This window comes from Micromys minutus (genome assembly GCF_963924665.1).
Source record: "Micromys minutus genome assembly, chromosome: 22".
Classification (NCBI taxonomy): Eukaryota; Metazoa; Chordata; class Mammalia; order Rodentia; family Muridae; genus Micromys; species Micromys minutus.
This window is the reverse complement of record NC_137957.1, coordinates 29,170,031-29,189,613: the sequence shown is the minus strand read 5'-3', so window position 1 is coordinate 29,189,613 and position 19,583 is coordinate 29,170,031. Positions and strand designations below refer to the sequence as shown.

At 35.7% G+C, this 19,583-nt stretch overlaps 1 protein-coding gene across 1 annotated transcript in view; it reads left to right on the top strand.

The window, feature by feature from the left end:
• Positions 1 to 8,790, top strand: part of SLC6A15 (solute carrier family 6 member 15) — a gene marked incomplete at both ends in the record, with an annotated part of 33,115 nt that extends 24,325 nt beyond the window's left edge. Inside the window, 6 exons of the mRNA XM_080935756.1 lie at positions 350 to 591; positions 693 to 885; positions 3,664 to 3,856; positions 5,170 to 5,329; positions 6,967 to 7,129; positions 8,419 to 8,790. Coding sequence (XP_080791882.1) covers positions 350 to 591; positions 693 to 885; positions 3,664 to 3,856; positions 5,170 to 5,329; positions 6,967 to 7,129; positions 8,419 to 8,790 — 1,323 coding nt within the window. The remainder of the gene's footprint in view (positions 1 to 349; positions 592 to 692; positions 886 to 3,663; positions 3,857 to 5,169; positions 5,330 to 6,966; positions 7,130 to 8,418) is intronic.
• Positions 8,791 to 19,583: the final 10,793 nt, after the last annotated feature.

The window sequence follows — 19,583 nt, the reverse complement described above, 5'->3', positions numbered from 1 at the left end:
AAAAGAAGATATGTAATGGGAAATTATCAAAGACTAGTAATTTCTCTGTCATACTCTTCTGTGATGACTTAATAGAAAACACTGACAAGTTTTTTGTAAGTAGAAGATCTCTATGCAAGGGCTTGATATTTAATATTTCCTGTAGCTTTCCTAGAAAATATAGTTATTTATAGTTATTTATCACACCATTTTATATAACGTTTAGGTATATATATATATATATATATATATATATATTTATATTAAATGTAATATATATTTATATTAAAATGCTCTAATTCCATATAAGCCAATTTCTCAGATCTAGGAATTTATTACTGTTTATTCTGTTCTCTTCAATTTCAAATAGCTTGAAATGATGCTGGAGCCCAAGGTTTGGAGAGAGGCAGCGACTCAGGTCTTCTTTGCCTTGGGTTTGGGGTTTGGTGGAGTCATCGCTTTTTCGAGTTACAACAAGAGAGACAACAACTGCCACTTCGACGCTGTCCTCGTGTCTTTCATCAACTTTTTCACTTCAGTCTTGGCAACACTGGTGGTGTTTGCAGTTCTGGGTTTCAAAGCCAATATCGTAAATGAAAAATGCATCTCACAGTATGGACAATTAATCCCCAGTAGCATTTTATACTGTAATTCTCTACAAAATACGGATCAAAGAGGCCGGATGCTCATTCTCAACCTGTCGTATTTTTCAGGAATTCCGAGATGATCTTGAAACTTTTGAAAATGGGAAACATTAGTTGGGATGTCATTCCCCATCACATCAACCTTTCAGCTGTCACTGCGGAAGATTATCGCTTAGTTTACGACATCATTCAAAAAGTGAAAGAGGAGGAGTTTGTTCTTCTTCATCTCAATGCCTGTCAAATTGAGGATGAGCTAAATAAAGTTAGTAGGCCATGTCTGATCAGTCAAAGAATTATTATTTAGTTAAAGTATGCTTCATCTGAAGACTTCATCAGGAAAGGGGATTGCAAAAGGCCTGGGGATGCACTTTCTAAATTCTCAGATAACTCTACATATCATAGAGTATACGTACAAAGATTTTCATTATTAAAAAAACAAGAGTCTCATTGATTGAGTCACACTACTGTGCAGTCTTGGCATAAGTCTGTCAATATCCATTCCAGAATGAATCCTAATCTCATACAGATTTCAGTATAAAAAATTAGTGCAGAATTTGAATTTTGATTCCTGAGTTCTTGACGAATGAATGATAATTTTGGTTATTTTGACAGTTAAGTTAAACAAAATCCAGTTATCCTTTTTTTTCTTAGACTATAATTTATTTTAATCAATAGGAAATTGCAGAAAATAATCGATGTTCTTCTATTGGTTGCTATTGTTTGCTTACCTTGCTAAATAGAAAGATAGAAATTAGTCTTTAGTGGAATGGGACCACAACACTGAAGATCCTATTACTATGGTCAAAGCTATAACTAACTTTGATAATCTTGAATTCTAAAAGAAAATATAATTTCTAGATTTTTGTAATTAAAAAAATTGCCAACTGTTGATTTAGTGAAATAACATAGTAACGTTGTTTAGAGTTTTCCTTTAGATGTGTCACTGTGTGTGAGAGGCAGAGCATGCGTGGGAGCTACAGTCTCTTGTGGGCCTGTGTAGCAAGGTCTTCAGATGTTTTTGTTCATCAATTTGCTGCCTTGTGGCATGAGCCTGGGTCTCTGCCTGTGTGTGCCACAAAACCATCACCCTGGGCTGCAGTGATCACATGGCAGCAGGCCTGACTTTTACAAGGGTGCTGGGGAATTGTATTGAGATCCTCATAGTTGTGTAGCAAGTGTTTTCCTCACTGACTCGTGGCCTCGGTTTTTCATTAAAATTTTATTTTTTTCCCCACAGATGGATATTAATTCTCTGCATTTACATTTCAGATGTTATCCCTTTCCCCCAATCCCATCTCCCTTTCCTGTCCGATTGCCTCCATGAATGTGCTCCGTCTCCCAACCACCCTTTTCCACCTCAGGATCTTGGCATTCCCCTACACTGAATAAATGAGCCTTGCTGGACCAAAGGCCTCTTCTCCCATTGATGTCAGAAAATGTTATTCTCTGGGGAAAATTTCCTAGTGGTTTCCATGAAGATTGGACTAATTTCATTCCTACTGGTGACGGATTTAATTCCTTCTCCCCACAACCTCACCGGTTTTTGTTGTGATTTCTTAATGACTTGATTTCTGACTTGAATTAGATGGAATCTTCTCAATATACTTTTAATTTTTATTCTTTAAATGGCTAATGAAGCCGAGCCCTTTCAATATGTTTATTTGTACTTAATCTTTTGAGAAATATGTTTATTTAATTAGACCATTTAATTCTTCAGTTGTTTCACTCTTATTATAAAGCAGCTAGTCGTCTTTGTATGTTGTAAACATTAACCATCAATTAGTTGTATAGCAGGCTGTCTTTCATCTGTGGCCTATCTAGTCACTTGATTGTTTATTTTCATTTATAGAAATTTAACCATGATAATTTGTTTGAAGTTGTTGGCATCATTTGATGTGCAAATGAAGTCCTATTTTTAAGGCCTTTTTATATACCCATAACTAGTGTGTTTCTCCTAACATTTTTTCATTTAACAGTTTCAGTGATTATAAAAGTTATCACATTAACCTCATTTTTTCTAAATATTAGAACATAGGCATGTTATATTTGGATAAAATACATATGAAATAAATAACTTATTGAAAAATGTGGGGATTGTTCACTTAAATTTTTGTTGAAAATAAATTCTCTCATACAATACATCTTGACCACAGTTTTCCCCCTCTTCACTTCTTCCAACACCTTCTTTCAAGCCACCTCACCACTCCCCTTGATTCACTCCACCTCAGGTTTTCTATTTAAAAAATAGCAGGCCTCCAAGAGACAACAATCAAACAGTTTAAAACAAGATAAGACAAGGCAAAAGCTCTCATATTCAGGCTGGAGAAGGCATCCCAGTGGAGAAAAAGATGTGTTTTCACACAGGGCATTCTAGTCACATCTTTCCCACCTTGAGGCTCTTCCAGCTTTTACCTACATCCCACTCACCCAACCCCATGCTCTTTCATCTCTTTCTAATTAGAAATCAAAACTCAAACCAAACAAAAAGACAAGCAAAAGACAGGCAAACAAAAATACCAAAAACTGTATATTTTATTGATTTTCTTTGAAATAGATTTATTTTATGGTTGAAAGTTGACATTCTATAATTCAAGAATTCCTTTTAGTCTTGGCACTCTTTCGTGTTAAATGTTTATTCTTCATATTATCTGTTTTCTTTATTCTAATTAACTAAGCTACTTCATGGGCTGAAATATTTGCACACATATATATTTTTGTTTGGTTTTTATTACAGCAAATCAATATTTATATTCATAAGCCCTAAGAAACTTAAAAATACCACATACTTATTAATGTATTATATTATTCTAGAATCTTTGAAATAACAAGCAATGTCATATAGCTGTGCATTTTGTTTCGCAATCCTGAACAATATCTCACTCTCTGGTTACTCAGTATTATCCATCTTGGGTCCAGGGAATGGGAACATGACTTGAGGAATAAACACATGTTAGCACATTTCTTTGCATTGGCTCTGGTCATGACATTTCCACCTGCACTGATGAGAATGGTTTGTGTTGCTCTTTTCTGTGATCCACAGGCTGTGCAGGGCACTGGCTTGGCTTTCATTGCCTTTACAGAGGCCATGACACATTTTCCCGCATCTCCCTTCTGGTCAGTGATGTTTTTTCTTATGTTGATCAATCTCGGGCTCGGCAGCATGTTTGGAACCATTGAAGGAATCATCACTCCTATTGTGGACACATTCAAAGTGAGGAAGGAGATACTCACTGGTGAGGTTTTACTCTTGACTTCGATGAAGCCCATTCCTGTGGGTGAGAGGTTAGGGACTGCAATTGGATTGTGTTACCTCTTAGATGTTATTGATAATCTATACAATAATAGATTATAATTTATAATACTACTATAGTAGGCATAATTATTTTAGTGTATTACTTTTTTTTTGGGGGGGGGAATGATATACTTAATATAAAGTACATTTACACTTCCATCTTCTCCAAAACGTGGTTTGTATTTCTGTCCTATATCAGTTACTTTCCAACTGCTGTGATAAAACACCATGTCCAAGGGAATGTATAGATGACAAAAATTCATTTGGTTTGAAACTTTGAGTGGTTTAGAGACACTGAGGGACCAGGCAATCAGACCAGCAGCTGAGAACTCACATCTGGATCCACAAAGAGGAAGCAGAGAGAGCTATACCTTGCTGCTTTTAATTTTATTCATCTACATTAAAAGGGGATTGAGAGATATAATAAGTCATGGTTTATTTATCTCAAGTGTCAAGAAGCCTAAGATAATGGCTTTAAGTTCTGTGGGAAAGTCCCATGATTAAAAATGTATCTGTAAATACATACATACATACATACATACATACATACATACATACATACATACATATGTGTGTGTGTGTGTATACAGTTCCTAAGGTTATGAATCCATTTCTTAGATGTTGAGCAGAAAACAAGGTTTATATAGTTTCTTCCTAGTTGTTGCTGAGATACTGAAAATATTCAGGCATGTACTGATCACTTTGCACACTCAAAGAGTTCAGGCAAGATAAACATGTAAATATGGGTTGGTGGTGATGCTTTCTCTGACTGAATTTTCTCTCTGTTATGTTTACTGATAATATTTCAATCAAACATGAACGTATGCAGTTTGATAATGTCATCACAATCCATACTAGGCTCCACTATTAATTCAAAATTGCATAGGAATTTGAGCACTACAGAACTTAATAAATGTACTAAGCACCGATGTCTTCATTCTTTCTGGGAGGTCACTTTTCTATTAATAATAGACGAAATGTATAAATATTTACCTAAATTTTAATACACTTTCCCCTCAGTTATTATTTGTGCTTGGTAGATGGGATTTCATAGGATAAAAGATATGAGTTATGAACTATTAAATGTACTAGACATTAACCATGTGTAACCCAACTCCCAACATATAATTTTTCATAGAGCTAGAGAAGTTATTGTGTACAAAATTCTAAAAATGTTATTTAAATGTAATATTTTTGAATGACAGACCGGGTTTTGTGTAGAGGCTAATTTTTATTTTAATTTCTTTTCTTTAGTTATCTGTTGCCTCCTAGCATTTTGCATTGGCTTACTATTTGTGCAGCGCTCTGGAAATTACTTTGTTACAATGTTTGATGATTATTCTGCTACATTGCCTCTGCTAATTGTGGTCATCTTGGAGAATATTGCTGTAAGCTTCGTTTATGGCATAGATAAGTAAGTATACTTGATTGCAAGTCGTTATCTTTCAGCTCTAAAGTTCAATCAATACTTCATTTAAAAGGGAAGAGAAATGGAGAGGAATGGATCTTCAGCTAGTCAAATACTTCACAGTATTTTTTGGATATTTTTTGTATTTACATTTCAGATGTTATCCCCTTTCCTTCCACTCCCATCCCCCCTTTTTCTCCACTTGCTTCCCTGAAGGTTCTCCCTCTGCCAACCACCCATTCCCACCTCAGCACCTTTGAATTCCCCTACACAGGGAAAATGAGCATTCACTGGACAAAAGACCTTTCCTCCCATTGATGCCAGACAATGTTATCCTATGGATATGCAACCGGAGCCATGGGTCTCTGTGGGAGTACTCATTGGTTGATGTTTTAGTGTCTGGGTGCTCTGGAGGGTTTGTTTGGTTAATAATGTTGCTCTTCCTGTGAGGTTGCAAACATTTTCAGTTCCTTCAGTCTTTTCTCTAGCTCCTTAACTGGGAGGCAGACCCTTTTCCATTTAGTTATCTTGGTTGTCCCAAGGTTCATTCTTTGCTAAGCATAAAGGAAGCTGACTACTTTGCAGTTGATATATACTATTAGGGTATTGGTGCTGTATAACTAAAAGGCTGATTTTTCTCTATAAATATCAGTACAAAATATCCAGATAAAACCTAAAAAGTTAATCTGACCACTACTCTGCTTTTTTTTTTTCTGGTTTATTAGTGAATAGGAAAGAAACAGGTAGGTTTGTGAAGAAGAAAAAGGATATGGCCTCAGACATTTGCCCCTGGGAAGGTATAGGACAAAGTAAAGACACCATCCTTTAAAAATACAAATTAGAGGGGAGGAATTGAAGAATAAGATTGGATTTGAAAGATATTGGAGTAAATTACAAAATGGCAACATTGTTTCAGAAATCCAGTACTAAAAAAACTGAAATATTTCAAAATATATAAACACCCATTGGGGTATTTAATGATAGCACAGGATCAATATTTTTCTTTGTAAAATGATAATGAGGATGAGTGACATAACAGAACATTTTTATATTCATAAAATAATCATCCATTGTACACTTCAGTAATTGGCCAAAGGTTTTCATTAACCACAATAATAGCTTCGTTTTATTTTGTAAGTAAATATTCAATATGTAAATAATCTTTTATTATGAATTTCTACATTGTTGTATTTATGCATATATTGAAGGTGAGTGTCTGTTCTTGTGCTTGTGGAGAGCAGAGGTTAACATTGAGTTTTCCTATTTTATTGCCAGCCATATTATTAGTTAATGTATAATATCTATTTATTTATTCGGGAAATAATCTCTCACTTATCTAAGTGCTTGCTATATCAGCTGCACCAGATGACAGGTAAGCCCCTGGGATATGTTAGTGTTCATTTTCCTAGCACTAAGGTTTAGATGCATCTTCCTGTGCCTGGCTTTTTATGTGGTTGCTGGAATCCAAACCTGGGCCCATATGCTTGAATGATATTTTCTTAGTTCACAGAGCTATCCTTTTATTCCTTGAAGCTATGATTAGTACAAAACTTACTAAAGTGTTTAAATATTGATTTCTGTCAAGGAATTAAGACACTGAAATAAGATGGAAGGATAATTAAATATTTTTTCTTTTTATCCAGGTTCCTAGAAGACCTAACAGATATGTTAGGCTTTGCTCCAAGCAAATATTACTATTATATGTGGAAGTACATTTCTCCTCTAATGTTATTGACATTGCTAATAGCCAGCATTGTGAATATGGGATTAAGTCCTCCTGGATATAATGCATGGATCAAGGAGAAGGTAAAACACAAAATACAAAAGCTTATTTTAAAGTGAAACTAATGCCACCACTTTGTATTTTATTTTATTGATTTGTAGATTTTTTTTTCTGCTTTGAATGCACTGCTTTGGATTGGGGATGCTAAGATTTATAATATGTACTTCCCACAGCTGTGATATTTACACAGTGTGAATATATACAGTGTGACAAATGAGACTCACCAGTCTTTCACTTAAACTAGATCTCTTCATCTCATAAGCAAAAAAAAAAAAAAAAAAAAAAAAAAGTGTTGACCGAGCATTTGACTCCTGGAAACAGAAAACTTCCAGAAATATTTTTGTATAGAAACTCATTAGATTTCAGCTACTTCCAACACTTAAAATACATAGTAGTGATAGAGACATAATTTAAATACATACATAGCCAAGGATTTATTAGAATTGTTTTTAAGAGCAGTAACTATGGAAGGTCTGTTTTTTGGATAGCATTAATCACATTAGTTCAAACATGAGATCTGTGGTATCCGTTATAGACCAGTGTGCTTACTTTAACTATTCTGTGCTCAACAATTCTACCAAATAAAAATAAATTCATAATGGAAACAGAGACCAGCCTATCATCCTTTTCAAAAGCCTCAGGATCATATGTGTTTCAAAGTCTAGGTTTTCAGATTTTTGAAATGTAGTATGATACACACAGCACATGTCTATTGCTTAGTGATGAAATGCACCAAAACCTTATCTGTCAGGTTTTCTGAAATACTTTCAATTCTTCTGGGTTTTCCCAGGCTAACAGATGCTGTTGCATTCAGGTTGGGAAATGGACCTCTGTCCCTCTGTCCCTCTGTCCCTCTGTCCCTCTGTCCCTCTGTCCCTCTGTCCCTCTGTCCCTCTGTCCCTCTGTCCCTCTTTCTCTCACCCTCTCCTGTGTGTGTGTGTGTGTCTGTGTGTGTGTGTGTGTGTGTGTGTGTGTGTGTGTGTGTGAGAGAGAGAGAGAGAGAGAGAGAGAGAGAGAGAGAGAGAGAGAGAGAGAGAGAGTAGGTATGTCTTTCTCTAACTCCCCTTTCTTTATCTTAGTCTTCAGTTCTATCAAATGTCACATGGCCAGCGCAGAATTCTAACCACAGTATGAATAACTGGACCCTATAATCATTAAATTTGTCAAGTGTCACTTCAATTACTTACTGTCCACCAGAGAAAGTGATATAATTATCCAGAAATTTAACATATAAACCCAAGACCAACCTAACTCCTTCATATGAGCCACATTGAAAGATGGGTGACATTTATTCTTTTTCCGGCTTTATTAGGCATCAGAAGAATTTCTGAGCTACCCAATGTGGGGGATGGTTGTCTGTTTCTCTCTGATGGTGCTGGCCATCCTTCCTGTCCCAGTGGTTTTCATCATTCGTCGCTGTAACCTCATAGATGATAGTTCTGGTAACCTGGCCTCTGTGACCTACAAGCGCGGAAGAGTCCTGAAGGAACCCGTGAATTTAGAAGGAGATGATGCAAGCCTCATCCACGGAAAGATACCAAGTGAAATGTCATCTCCAAATTTTGGAAAAAATATTTATCGGAAACAAAGTGGTTCCCCAACACTGGACACTGCTCCCAATGGACGCTATGGGATTGGGTATTTGATGGCAGACATGCCAGAAATGCCAGAGTCTGACTTGTAGCTGAGAGGAAGCTGGGGTTGAGCTTGCTTGGTTAATTTTTATCCATGAGCATTGGTTCTACAATGAGAAGCATTGGGCTTCATTTATCACAGGGGGATCTCAGGGTTCCATGGCTGTGATCTTTAATCTCAACAGTTTAAGACAGTTCAAGAACAGCAATCCTCAGTTTACATTTGCAGACAAAGCTTACCTTGACTGAGGTCATATTTTGCCAGGATTTTTTAAAAAGCACTTTGGCATCTTTTCAAATATTTATATCTCTTCAAAAAAAGGTGTTACCTCAGTTTCTAATGATTTCTGGATTTAATATTATTGGCAATTTGAAAAAAAATCTCCTGGTGTATCTAAAAATTCATAATTTTTGCATTCAGATTAGGTTCCAGAATTACCATGAACTGTTGTGTGAGTTGGTGCCTCTCAGCACATTACCATGAGTATGTTCTGTAGATAGTCTATACTTAACTCTGGTAGCTTTGAAACCTTCTTATAGGCACTTAGTTGGAGAAAACTGCAAAGTATTTTCTTATATGATAGCTGCATAGATCAATAGTATCAAAGAATAAAGAAGGCACTGAGGCTGGATGACAGGTTAGGTCAAAGTGTGATTGAGGGTTCCATGTATTGGCTGTATATTTTGTGTAAAATAGGTGTGTGGAAAGGAATCCAAGGGAGTGGCTCCATACTCTCAAGAATTATGCATTTTCCTTATGCCGTGTGCCTAAAATCCTAACTTAATATTTATTGTGGTTTTGAGATCACGTATAGTATATTTATATAATATACTTGCAAAATATAGAGATGCATATCAAAACTCTAAGTGCTGATTTGAAAACTTGAAGCAAGATAGATTTTGATTTCATATGTTCCTGTTTTGCTTCATTTTATGCAAATACAAATTCTTTTTTAAGTGATTGTTAAAACTGTATGGCATTACATTTTAACCAACAAATAAACAAAATTTAAACAATGATGTCTGTTTTCCTCATTGATTTTGCTTGGGGTCAGCTGAACTGGATTATGCTTCTTGCAAACTCCTCAGCTAGACTGTCTTGCATTTCAACCAGAACTTAAGCACTTTATAATCATCATCACATTCCAAGTCAGATTAGCGAAGTCACAGGGCTGAGACCACTTTCCAGACAAATAAACAAGAATGTAATAATTGAGTGGTGCTTTAATGTAGTCTCCTAACACGGAAACATGCATAGAGCTTATAGTAAACTGTGTATTGCAGTTCTGGGTATTCATCTTTCATGTCTGTGATTAGCTAAAGAACAGGACATGTCCACAAAACACTTTTGAGTTCACATTTCAATATTATTAATTATAATCAGATTTTTTAGGTCCCTGCCTTCCTTCTTTCCTTTACCAGATATTAAACCCAGTGTATTGTGCATTGCAGGCCAGTAATTTATCACTGAGTTGCAATGCTTTATCAGCCCTGTTAATATCCAACATTGAGATTAGTCATCCACATTCCTTCATTACACAGAATTCTAAGTCTATTTTTCCCCATTTCCTCTCCAACCCTGATGCTGGTACCCTACTGTTCTCCCTTGGTTTCCAACAACATTGGTGACAAACAAACATAAAACAAACAAGCAAACAAACAAGCTTGACTTTCTGTTTCTGAAGACTTTCGAAGCATTGGATCCTGCTGTGCTGTCACTCATGGTAGGACCTCGATTTTTAAGTTAAATAATGCTCCTCTGCTCTGTGCTTTGGCAGACACATTAGTTGTTTCCATACTCTCAGTCTTTCGCATGATGTTGCAGCAGACGGAGCTCTGTGAGGGTGTGATTTCATTTCTCTTCTTGTAAACTTTGTGTTTGAGATCCTTTTAGTAGTAAAAACAGATCTCTATCCTCTACTTACAAACACGAGGGACTTTAGTCAATATGTTAAAGCAAACTGAAAGGCCTCCTTTATAATACCGCCATACCCTCAGTCCTTTAGTTTTGTCCTTTCAAGTAGCCTTTGCCTTGATTTCAGTAAAAGTCTGAGCAAGGTATCATGGTTCTTGTTTGTGAGCCCAGGTCTCAGAAATGATGCAGGGGCATTGCTGTATTTCATATTCAAACTTATCTACATAGTGAGATAGATAAACACCATGCTAGATAGAAGTCCTGTCTCTACATAAATAATTAATAATTAATAAAAATGAGCATCACTACTTATACACACTGAGTCAATGCAGTATGTGTTAGAACCTAGGGACCACCGTCATTTGCTCGCTCATTCCTAATTACAGTGAGAGTTGTATCTGTCCTTCCCCAACAACTGTTGTATATAGCAGGAACAGCTGCGGCAACAAGAGACCGTGATTTAAAATATCCTTCTCTATAATCTGAAATTTGAAGTCAACTGTTCTTCTATACTACCTCTTCAAGATCAGGCTTGAATTTACATCAAGGAGTGGCAAAGCTAAGTGATGTCTCCTTGCAACTACAAAGATCATAAAGTGGTAGAATTCCTTTTTCTTTTCTTTTTTTTAATTGAAGAACTTTATTTAAAAACAACAAAGATAAATATACAAATTTTAAGCATTCTTGAATAAAAGTATACGAATACATATATTGGCTTTTTTAAAAAATAAGGTTTGATAGTGTTCATTAAGATCTTACTAGTTACAATGAACATAAAGTACATGTCAAACAGATGTAACTTGGAATTAGTCAAGGTTTTCTTGGTGTGTAAGGAGCAAACATAATGATTTTTTCTTTTCTTTCTTTTTTTTTCTTTTCTTGAACTTCACATAGACTTTGAGTTGTGTCTGGGGTATTCAGAGCTTTCTGGGGTTAGTATCCAATTATCAGTGACTGCATATTATGTCTGTTCTTTTGTAACTAGGTTACCTCACTTAGGATGATATTCTCTAGATGCATCCATTTTCTTAAGAATTTCATAAGGTCATTTTTTCTGATAGCTGAGTAGTATTCCATTGTGTAAATATACCACAATTTGTGTATCCATTCATTGACAAGTGGTAGAATTCTTAATGTGGTGCTGAGAAGAACATGAAGGATGAGAGGGGTTACTCAGTGTAGGAGACATTGTAACAATACAACTAGGTTATGGAACATAATCACATGAAGATGTATTTGTGTTCCTGTACATTTGTGTATTTTTTATAGCACTTGCTAATGTTAAGTTTTTTTTTTTTATATTGGTGAAGTGATAAATTTCTTGGATCAGCTTCTAGTGCATGGGTGACAGGTTATTTATTGAAACATGAGCATTTGGTAACAACTTCATTACTGCAAGTCCTACTCCATCATGTATAACAGCACGCACAGTACATCATGGAGTTCCCTTTCAATCAACTTTTCACTTTCTATGCTTTCTAGTGTCTCCCATGATTAGTGGCAATGAAAGTTTGGCAGGAAGATGCAATGAATTCAAATATAAGATCCTCTCATTTTCTAGTAGCAAGTGGTGATATACATTGTAGGTTACATTCAGTTTTAGGGTAAGGAAGATAAAATTGTGTTAAGATGTCTCAGTAGATTAACTCCAACACTGACAACAGGAGCTTAATCCCAAAAACCGGTAGGGTAGATGAAAAGACTTCTGCTTGTGTGTTACATTTACACACACACACACACACAAGTAAAGGTGAAAGAATATTTTTATCTTAATTTTTATTTTTATTATATATATGAAATATTGTTTTTATTTCAGGTCCTTTGCATATACACTATGGCTTCCAGTACAGTTTGTGTGTGTGTGTGTGTGTGTGTGTGTGTGTGTGTGATTTCTTAGTTCGTGACAGAATAGGTCCCTGGGTCAATATCTCTTTCTGTGCCCATTTTAGATATGACTATTTTCCTTTCTTTCTTTTTTTGTTCATGCTTCTGATGTTCTGATGTGTTAGATTTCATTCCATCTTCTGATATACTTACTTTATTACCATCACTTGGAAGTTGATTTGTTTTCTAATGAAAGACAGCAAGGGAGTAGATCTACATGAGAGGGTAGGGAAGGAACTAAGAAATAGAAGGAGAAGAAATGTTAATTATATATTATTTGATAAAAATATTTTCAATAAAAGGAAAAATAAAATCACAATTTTTCTATACACCAATGACAAACATGGTGAGAAACCATCACAACCACACTTCCATTTACAACAGTGTCAAAGAAGATAATATACCCAGGAATAAACCTAAGCAGAGATATAAAAGACCTCTACAATGGGAACCTTAAATCTCCAAAAAGTAGAGAGAGGTGCCAGAAAAATAGGAAGTCCTTCTGTGTTCGTGGATTGGTAAAATTAATAATATGAAAATGATCATTGTACTCAAATCAATACAGTCTAGATACAATGCACTCACAATCCCTATACCTTTTTACATACAAACACAAAGATTAAATGGTATGTATTCAATCTTTCCATCACCTTGCCTCCTGCATCTCAACAAAGCAGTACCCTTGTTCAAAGTCTGTGGGCACATTTTATCTTTACAATGATGGGTTATGTTTTACCCAAGAAAGTACTTTTCAGTTCCACAGACAAAATAATACCCTTTAGTTTTCCTTTACTACCAGGTATCAGAACATATTTAACAGATAAAACAACCTGTACTGCTGAAATATGAATTTCCACATTAGAAGCAGTATATTTTATTTTCATACATCCATATTTCCTTTATTATAAATGAAATGACTTTGTTTTAGAAATCTTGGAAAACTTGAAAAAAACTGTTACAAATACAGAAAATAAAACAATTCTAGCTTTAAACGTCATTACAAAAGATTGATACATAGTTATAAGAATAACATTTCCTCAATAAAGGCAACTGTACTAGTCACAAAGAAATTGTCTTTCAGTGTCCAGTAAATTATATTCCAGTGTAACATAACCTGAAAAAAATGATACTCCAGTGTTCCTTGACTTGAGAAAAAACAATTGCATATATTCTGACATTATATTGTGTCATGGTATCATGTTATTGTATTATATTATGTCATATTGGTGCATCCTGTGTGAGATCATTATACTCTGTGTTCTGGAGCCTAAATTTATATTACTCTAGTAAATCATGATTTGAGATCATCGTGCCTACCTTAGGATAACCTAAGAGGCCAATGAGGCTACCTTGGTTTAACATCTTCTGAGATCATGTCATCCCAGCAGACTCTCAATTAAAAGAATGATTACTAAGTGTACACTGACCTGAAATCTAAGTATTACAGTCCACCTTCTTCTAAGAAGCAGACATAAGGTTGAATATTCTCAAACAGGGTTGGAAATGTGGTATCTCTTTAATCCTTCCCTCACTAGCATTGTTCCCCCAACATTGGAAAGGTAAATTGGATCCAAGGATGCAGACATTCACTTACAAAATTGTGAAATAAGGAGACAGTAAGGAGGAGCCCCAATAGGGAGGTCATTACTAAATGGATTAATTAAAAGTGTCTAATTTTTAATTTTACAGTTGCCCAATACAGCTTTGGGTAGAAAAATTTGAATTCAGCAATTTTATAAGATTTTTGAAATTTCCCCATATCAAGCATTTTTCCTGAACTGCTATAGGAAGAACCCAAAGCACAACACAGCTAACCAATGCACTCTTTTCAATAGCAGTTATCCATCATTTCCTCTACCCAGGTCTAGTCACTAGTAAAACAATCTGTGACTTATATTGAGAAGACAGCTAATCCTTTACATAAATGCTTACCTTAGCAACATAGTATATGTTTAGTCTCTATTTTTAAAATTTATTTATTTGGGCTGGAGAGATGGCTCAGGTGTTAAGAGTACCGATTTGCCTTCCAGAGGTCCTGAGTTCAATTCCTAGCAACCACATGGTAGCTCACAACCATCTGTAATGGGATCTGATACCCTGTTCCAGTGTGTCTGAAGAAAGCTCTAGTGTACACATATAAATAAAAATTATTTATTCACTTTATGATCTAATATTAATATAGTACCCCTTCATGCAAGTCCTTCACCCATTCCACATTTCTTTTGAGAAGGTAAATTTCTCCTCTGGGTGTCTTCCTTCACTGTACTCTAGTGGAGTGAAGTGGACCATTTTTCACTGAGGCCAGACTGAGATGTCCAGTTAGGGGTCCAGGATCTACAGGCAGACAGTCTAAATGGTTGTGGACAGTTCCTAAGCCTGTTATAAGGAGAAACATATGAAGACCAAGCTGCACATCTGCTATACATGTGCTCGGGACATGACTAGCCTGTGCTAGAGAAGGAGGAAGAAAACCATAGAGAAGTCTTATTATCAAATTCATGAAAAAAAGGAAAGGAAAGAAAAATTTGTCCACACACATCTTCTAGCAAGACACACTTGGGTCAAAGGTTTTCTGGGTGGGGTGCTTTCTTATCCTTCCACGAAGAGGGATAAAACCCTCTTAGGGAGTGATCACTTTTAGATACATATCCCCCACTGCTAGAAGTCTCTGGTAGTGTCATTCCCACAGATCCTCTGGGGACTACCTCCTCCCAGGTCTCTGGCATCTCCTAGTTATTACCTCCCCACCCCCATATTCACATATTGATCTCCCTTCTCTCTACCCTGTTTTCTCTACATATTATCTCACTCTCTCCTCCTTATCCCAATTTCCACTTCCACCCAGTTCCCTCCATTCATCAATCTCCAATATCTATTTTGTTTTTCACTTCTGAGAAAGATTCAAACATTCTTTCTTAGTCCTTCCTTGTTATTTGGCATTTTTTAAAAAATCTATTGATTATAACATATTTATCCTGTATTTTATGGCTAATATCCACTTATAAGTGAGTATATTCCATGCATGTCCTTCTGGGTTGTGTTACTTCACTCAGGATATTTTCTAGTTTCATTCATTCACCTACAAAATTTATGATGACCTTGATGTTAATGGTTGAGCAGTAGATATGCCACATTTTCAGTATAAATTCTTCAGTTGAGAGACATGTAGGTTGTGTCCAGTTTCAGATTATTGTGAACAACTTACCATGAATATAGTTGATTGAGTATATGCACAGGAGTGGCCTTGAGGTAGAACTATTCCAAACATTCTCAAAACTGACAAATTGACTTGTAGACTGTTTGTACAAGTTTACCCTCCAACCAACAATGGAGGAATATCTCTGGTTCACATCTTCATCAGCTTGTGCTATTGGTGAGATTTTATCTTAGTCATTCTAATGGGTGTATGGTGGAATCTCAGAATCCCTCTGATTTGCATTTTCCTGATAACTAAGGACATTGAACATTTCTTTAGGTGTTTCTCATTCTTTAACATTTCTCTCAAGAATTCACTATTTAGCTCTGTACCCCATTTTAAAATTGTGATATTTGAATGTTATTGTCAGCTTCTTGAGTTCTCTATATATTTTAGATATTAGCCCTCTCTTAGATTTAGGGTTAGTTAATATCTTTTCCGAATATGTAGTGTCCCGTACTACCATCTCGCTAGCAAGAATGCACACGGAACACCAGGATCCTTCTGCAGCAAAGCGTTTATTGAATCTTGAAGAGGAAGACCACGAGGCCCCGCGAGCTGTCCCCTATATAGTCCCCAAGGCTGCGTGTCCACGTCTAATTGGTCGCTTACTCATGATCTCACTGGCACGCCCTGGGGTGGACAAAGACTTGGCTCAAACACACTCTTGCACATGCGCACACAGTTTGTATACAGGAAGGGGCCAGGCTGCCGCAACGGAAGTCAGCACCATCTTGTGATGGCGAATGCTATCTCGGCTTTCCACAATGTAGGGTATCATTTTGTTCCAACGATGGTGTCCTTTGACCTACATAGGTTTTTAAGTTCCATGAGGTCCATTTATTAATTTTTTACCTTACTGCCTAAGACATTGATGCTATGGTCAAGAAGATGTCTTCTGTACCTATGAGTTCAAAGTTATTCCTCACTTTCTGTTCTATTAGATTTAGTGTGTCTGGTTTTACATTGAGGTTTTTGATCCATTTGGTCTTGAGGTTTGTTCATGGAGATAAATATATATCTAATTCAATTTTTTATACATACAGATATCCAGTTAGACTAACAATATTTGTTGAAGATGGTATCCATTTTTCTTTATATGGTTTTGGCTTCTTTGTCAAATATCAAGTGTTTCTAAGTATGTGGGTTTATTTCTAGGTTGTTGTTTCCATTAATCTACATGTCTGTTTCTATACTAATAGCATGCAGTATTTATTACTATTGCTCTTTAGTACAGCTTAAAGTCAGGGGACAATGATACCTTCAGACACTCCTTTGTTGTTCAGGATTGTTTGAACTATCTTGTATTTTTCCATATGAAGTTGAGAACTGATCTGTAGTCTTCTATCAACCAGAAGTGGGAAGTGGAACTGGAACAAACAACTTCCAAGAGGCTGGACTTAAAAGCTTAAAAAGTATTACAGCTCTTAGAAGAGAAGGGTGGAGATTTGGTTAGCCTGGGCAGGGGTTGCAGCTGAAATCCTGCTAGGAAAGTACCAGTGCCAGCAACAGGGGTGGCAGCATGAGCCTTGCCTGCAAGGTCTAGTGATAATTTTTTCCTCAAGGTTTACAGCTTAATAAAATAGCTACTCTCGGTCTATCCTTGGTGAAATAACTTGTGCCCTTTGTTCTGTGTAGACAGGAATTATATAAATATGAGAAGGGTTTTGGGATAGATGCTTTCAATTACACTATTGATGTGTGTAGTTCTATGTGTGATTTAAGCTTTAGTAATGTTTCTTTTACAAATGTGGGTGCCCTTGCATTTGGGGGATAGATGTTCAGAACTGAAATGTTCTCTTGGTGGATTTTTTTCTGTGATGAGTATGAACTGCACTTCCCTATATCTTTTGATTGTCTTCGGTTGGAAGCCTAGTTTATAAGATATTAGAATGTTTACTCAAGCTTGTTTCTTGAGCCTGTTTGCTTGGAAAACCATTTTCCACCCCTTTATACTGAGACAATGACTATCTTTGTTACTGATATGTATTTCTTGTATATAGCAAAATGATGGATTCTGTTTATACGTTCATTCAGTTAGTCTGTTTCTTTTTACTGGGGAGTTGAGTTCACTGATGTTGAGAGATATTAGTGATCAATGATTGTCGCTTCCTGTTATTTTGTTATGGAATATTTTTTTCTCCATCTATGGTGACTGAAATTTTTGCTGGGCATAATAGTCTGGGCTGCAAATATGTGATCTCTTAGGGTCTGCAAGACCTATGGCCAGGTCCTTCTAGATTTTAGAGTCTCAAATGAGAAATTGGGCATAATTCTGATGGGTATGCCTTTATAGGTTACTTGGCATTTTTTCATTGTTGCTTTTAATTTTTTCTTTGTTCTGTATATTTAGTGTTTTGAATATTATGAGGTGGGAGGATTTTCTATTCTAGTCTAATCTGCTTGGTGTTCTGTAAGCTTCATTTACCTTTATAGCAATCTCTTTCTTTACGCTAGAAAAATTTTCTTCTATGGTTTTATTGAAGATGTTTTCTAAGCCTTTGAGCTGGAAATTGTCTTTATTATTATTATTTTTATGTTTGTTTATATGATGGTGTCTCAAATTTTCTAGAATGTGTTGCCATGAACTTTTTAGATATTTTATTTTTGACTGATATATTGATTTCTTCTATTGTATCTTCTATACTTGAGGGTCTTTCTTCCATCTCCTGCATTCTGTCAGTGATGATACATAAATATGTATGTCCTGTTCCCTTTTTAAGATATTTTTCCACCTCCCAGATTGCCTTAATTTGTGTTTCCATTTTTTTTAAAGATTTATTTATTTAAGTTATTTATTTGATTACCTTGTGGCTTTCTTCATATACACTGGAATAGGGCATCAGATCCCAATACAGATGGCTATGCGCCATGACGTGGTTGCTGGGAGTTGAACTCATGTCCTCTGGAAGAAGTCAGTGCTCTTAAATATCTCTCTAGGCTATTGTGCTTTCTTCATTGGTTCTATTTTCATTTCCAGGTCTTGGACAAGGTTATTCATAGCTTTCATCTATTTGAGTGTATTTTCCTGTATTTCCATAAGGGATTTATTCATGTCACCTTTAAAGTGGATTTAAATTTTTTTTCTTGTGTTTCAGGTTCATTCAGATGTCCAGAGTTTGGTTGTAGTAGAATTTTTGGCGTCTGTGGAATATATATTGCCCTGGGTCTTGTTTACTGGAATTTTACACTCTCCTATAGACATCTGTTTTTCTGTTGTGTTTCCTGTTTGATACTAATGGTAGCAGGAATCTGTAAGATATCCTCGACTGTCCAACTGTGATGCTGGACAGATTTGACTTGGATGGGATGGATAGAGCATGGTTCCATGATGGTTAGTTTTGGGACCCCCAAAAGTTTCCACAAGGAGGTAAAGCACAGTACTGACAAAAATGTATAATTTTAAGCAAAAAATGTTTAAAATCTGTACATTTATCTTTGTTTTGTAAAATAAAGTCATTTATAAAAAAAAAAAGAAGAACTCTTGCTTTTCTACTTTTCTCACCAGACTTCAGTCAGCAATGAGGCTGTATGGACAAAATTGTTCTTAGAAGAAGGTGAATTGATGAGATACTGATTTTTACCATTCAAATTGAAATAGGATATAAATTTAACTTTCCCTTTAAAGTAATTGTCCAGACTTGAGAGTTTTGTCAAAAAGAAGGAAAACTGACATGTTTATAGACTAAATTTAGTCTAGTAACATAACACACACAGACACACACATGCACACACACATAAAACCTATTTACTTAAATATAGACTTATATAAATACATATATATGTATATATTCTTCAAAGGTAAAGTTCTTTAAGAATGAACTCATTAATTCTACAATCCCTTTCAG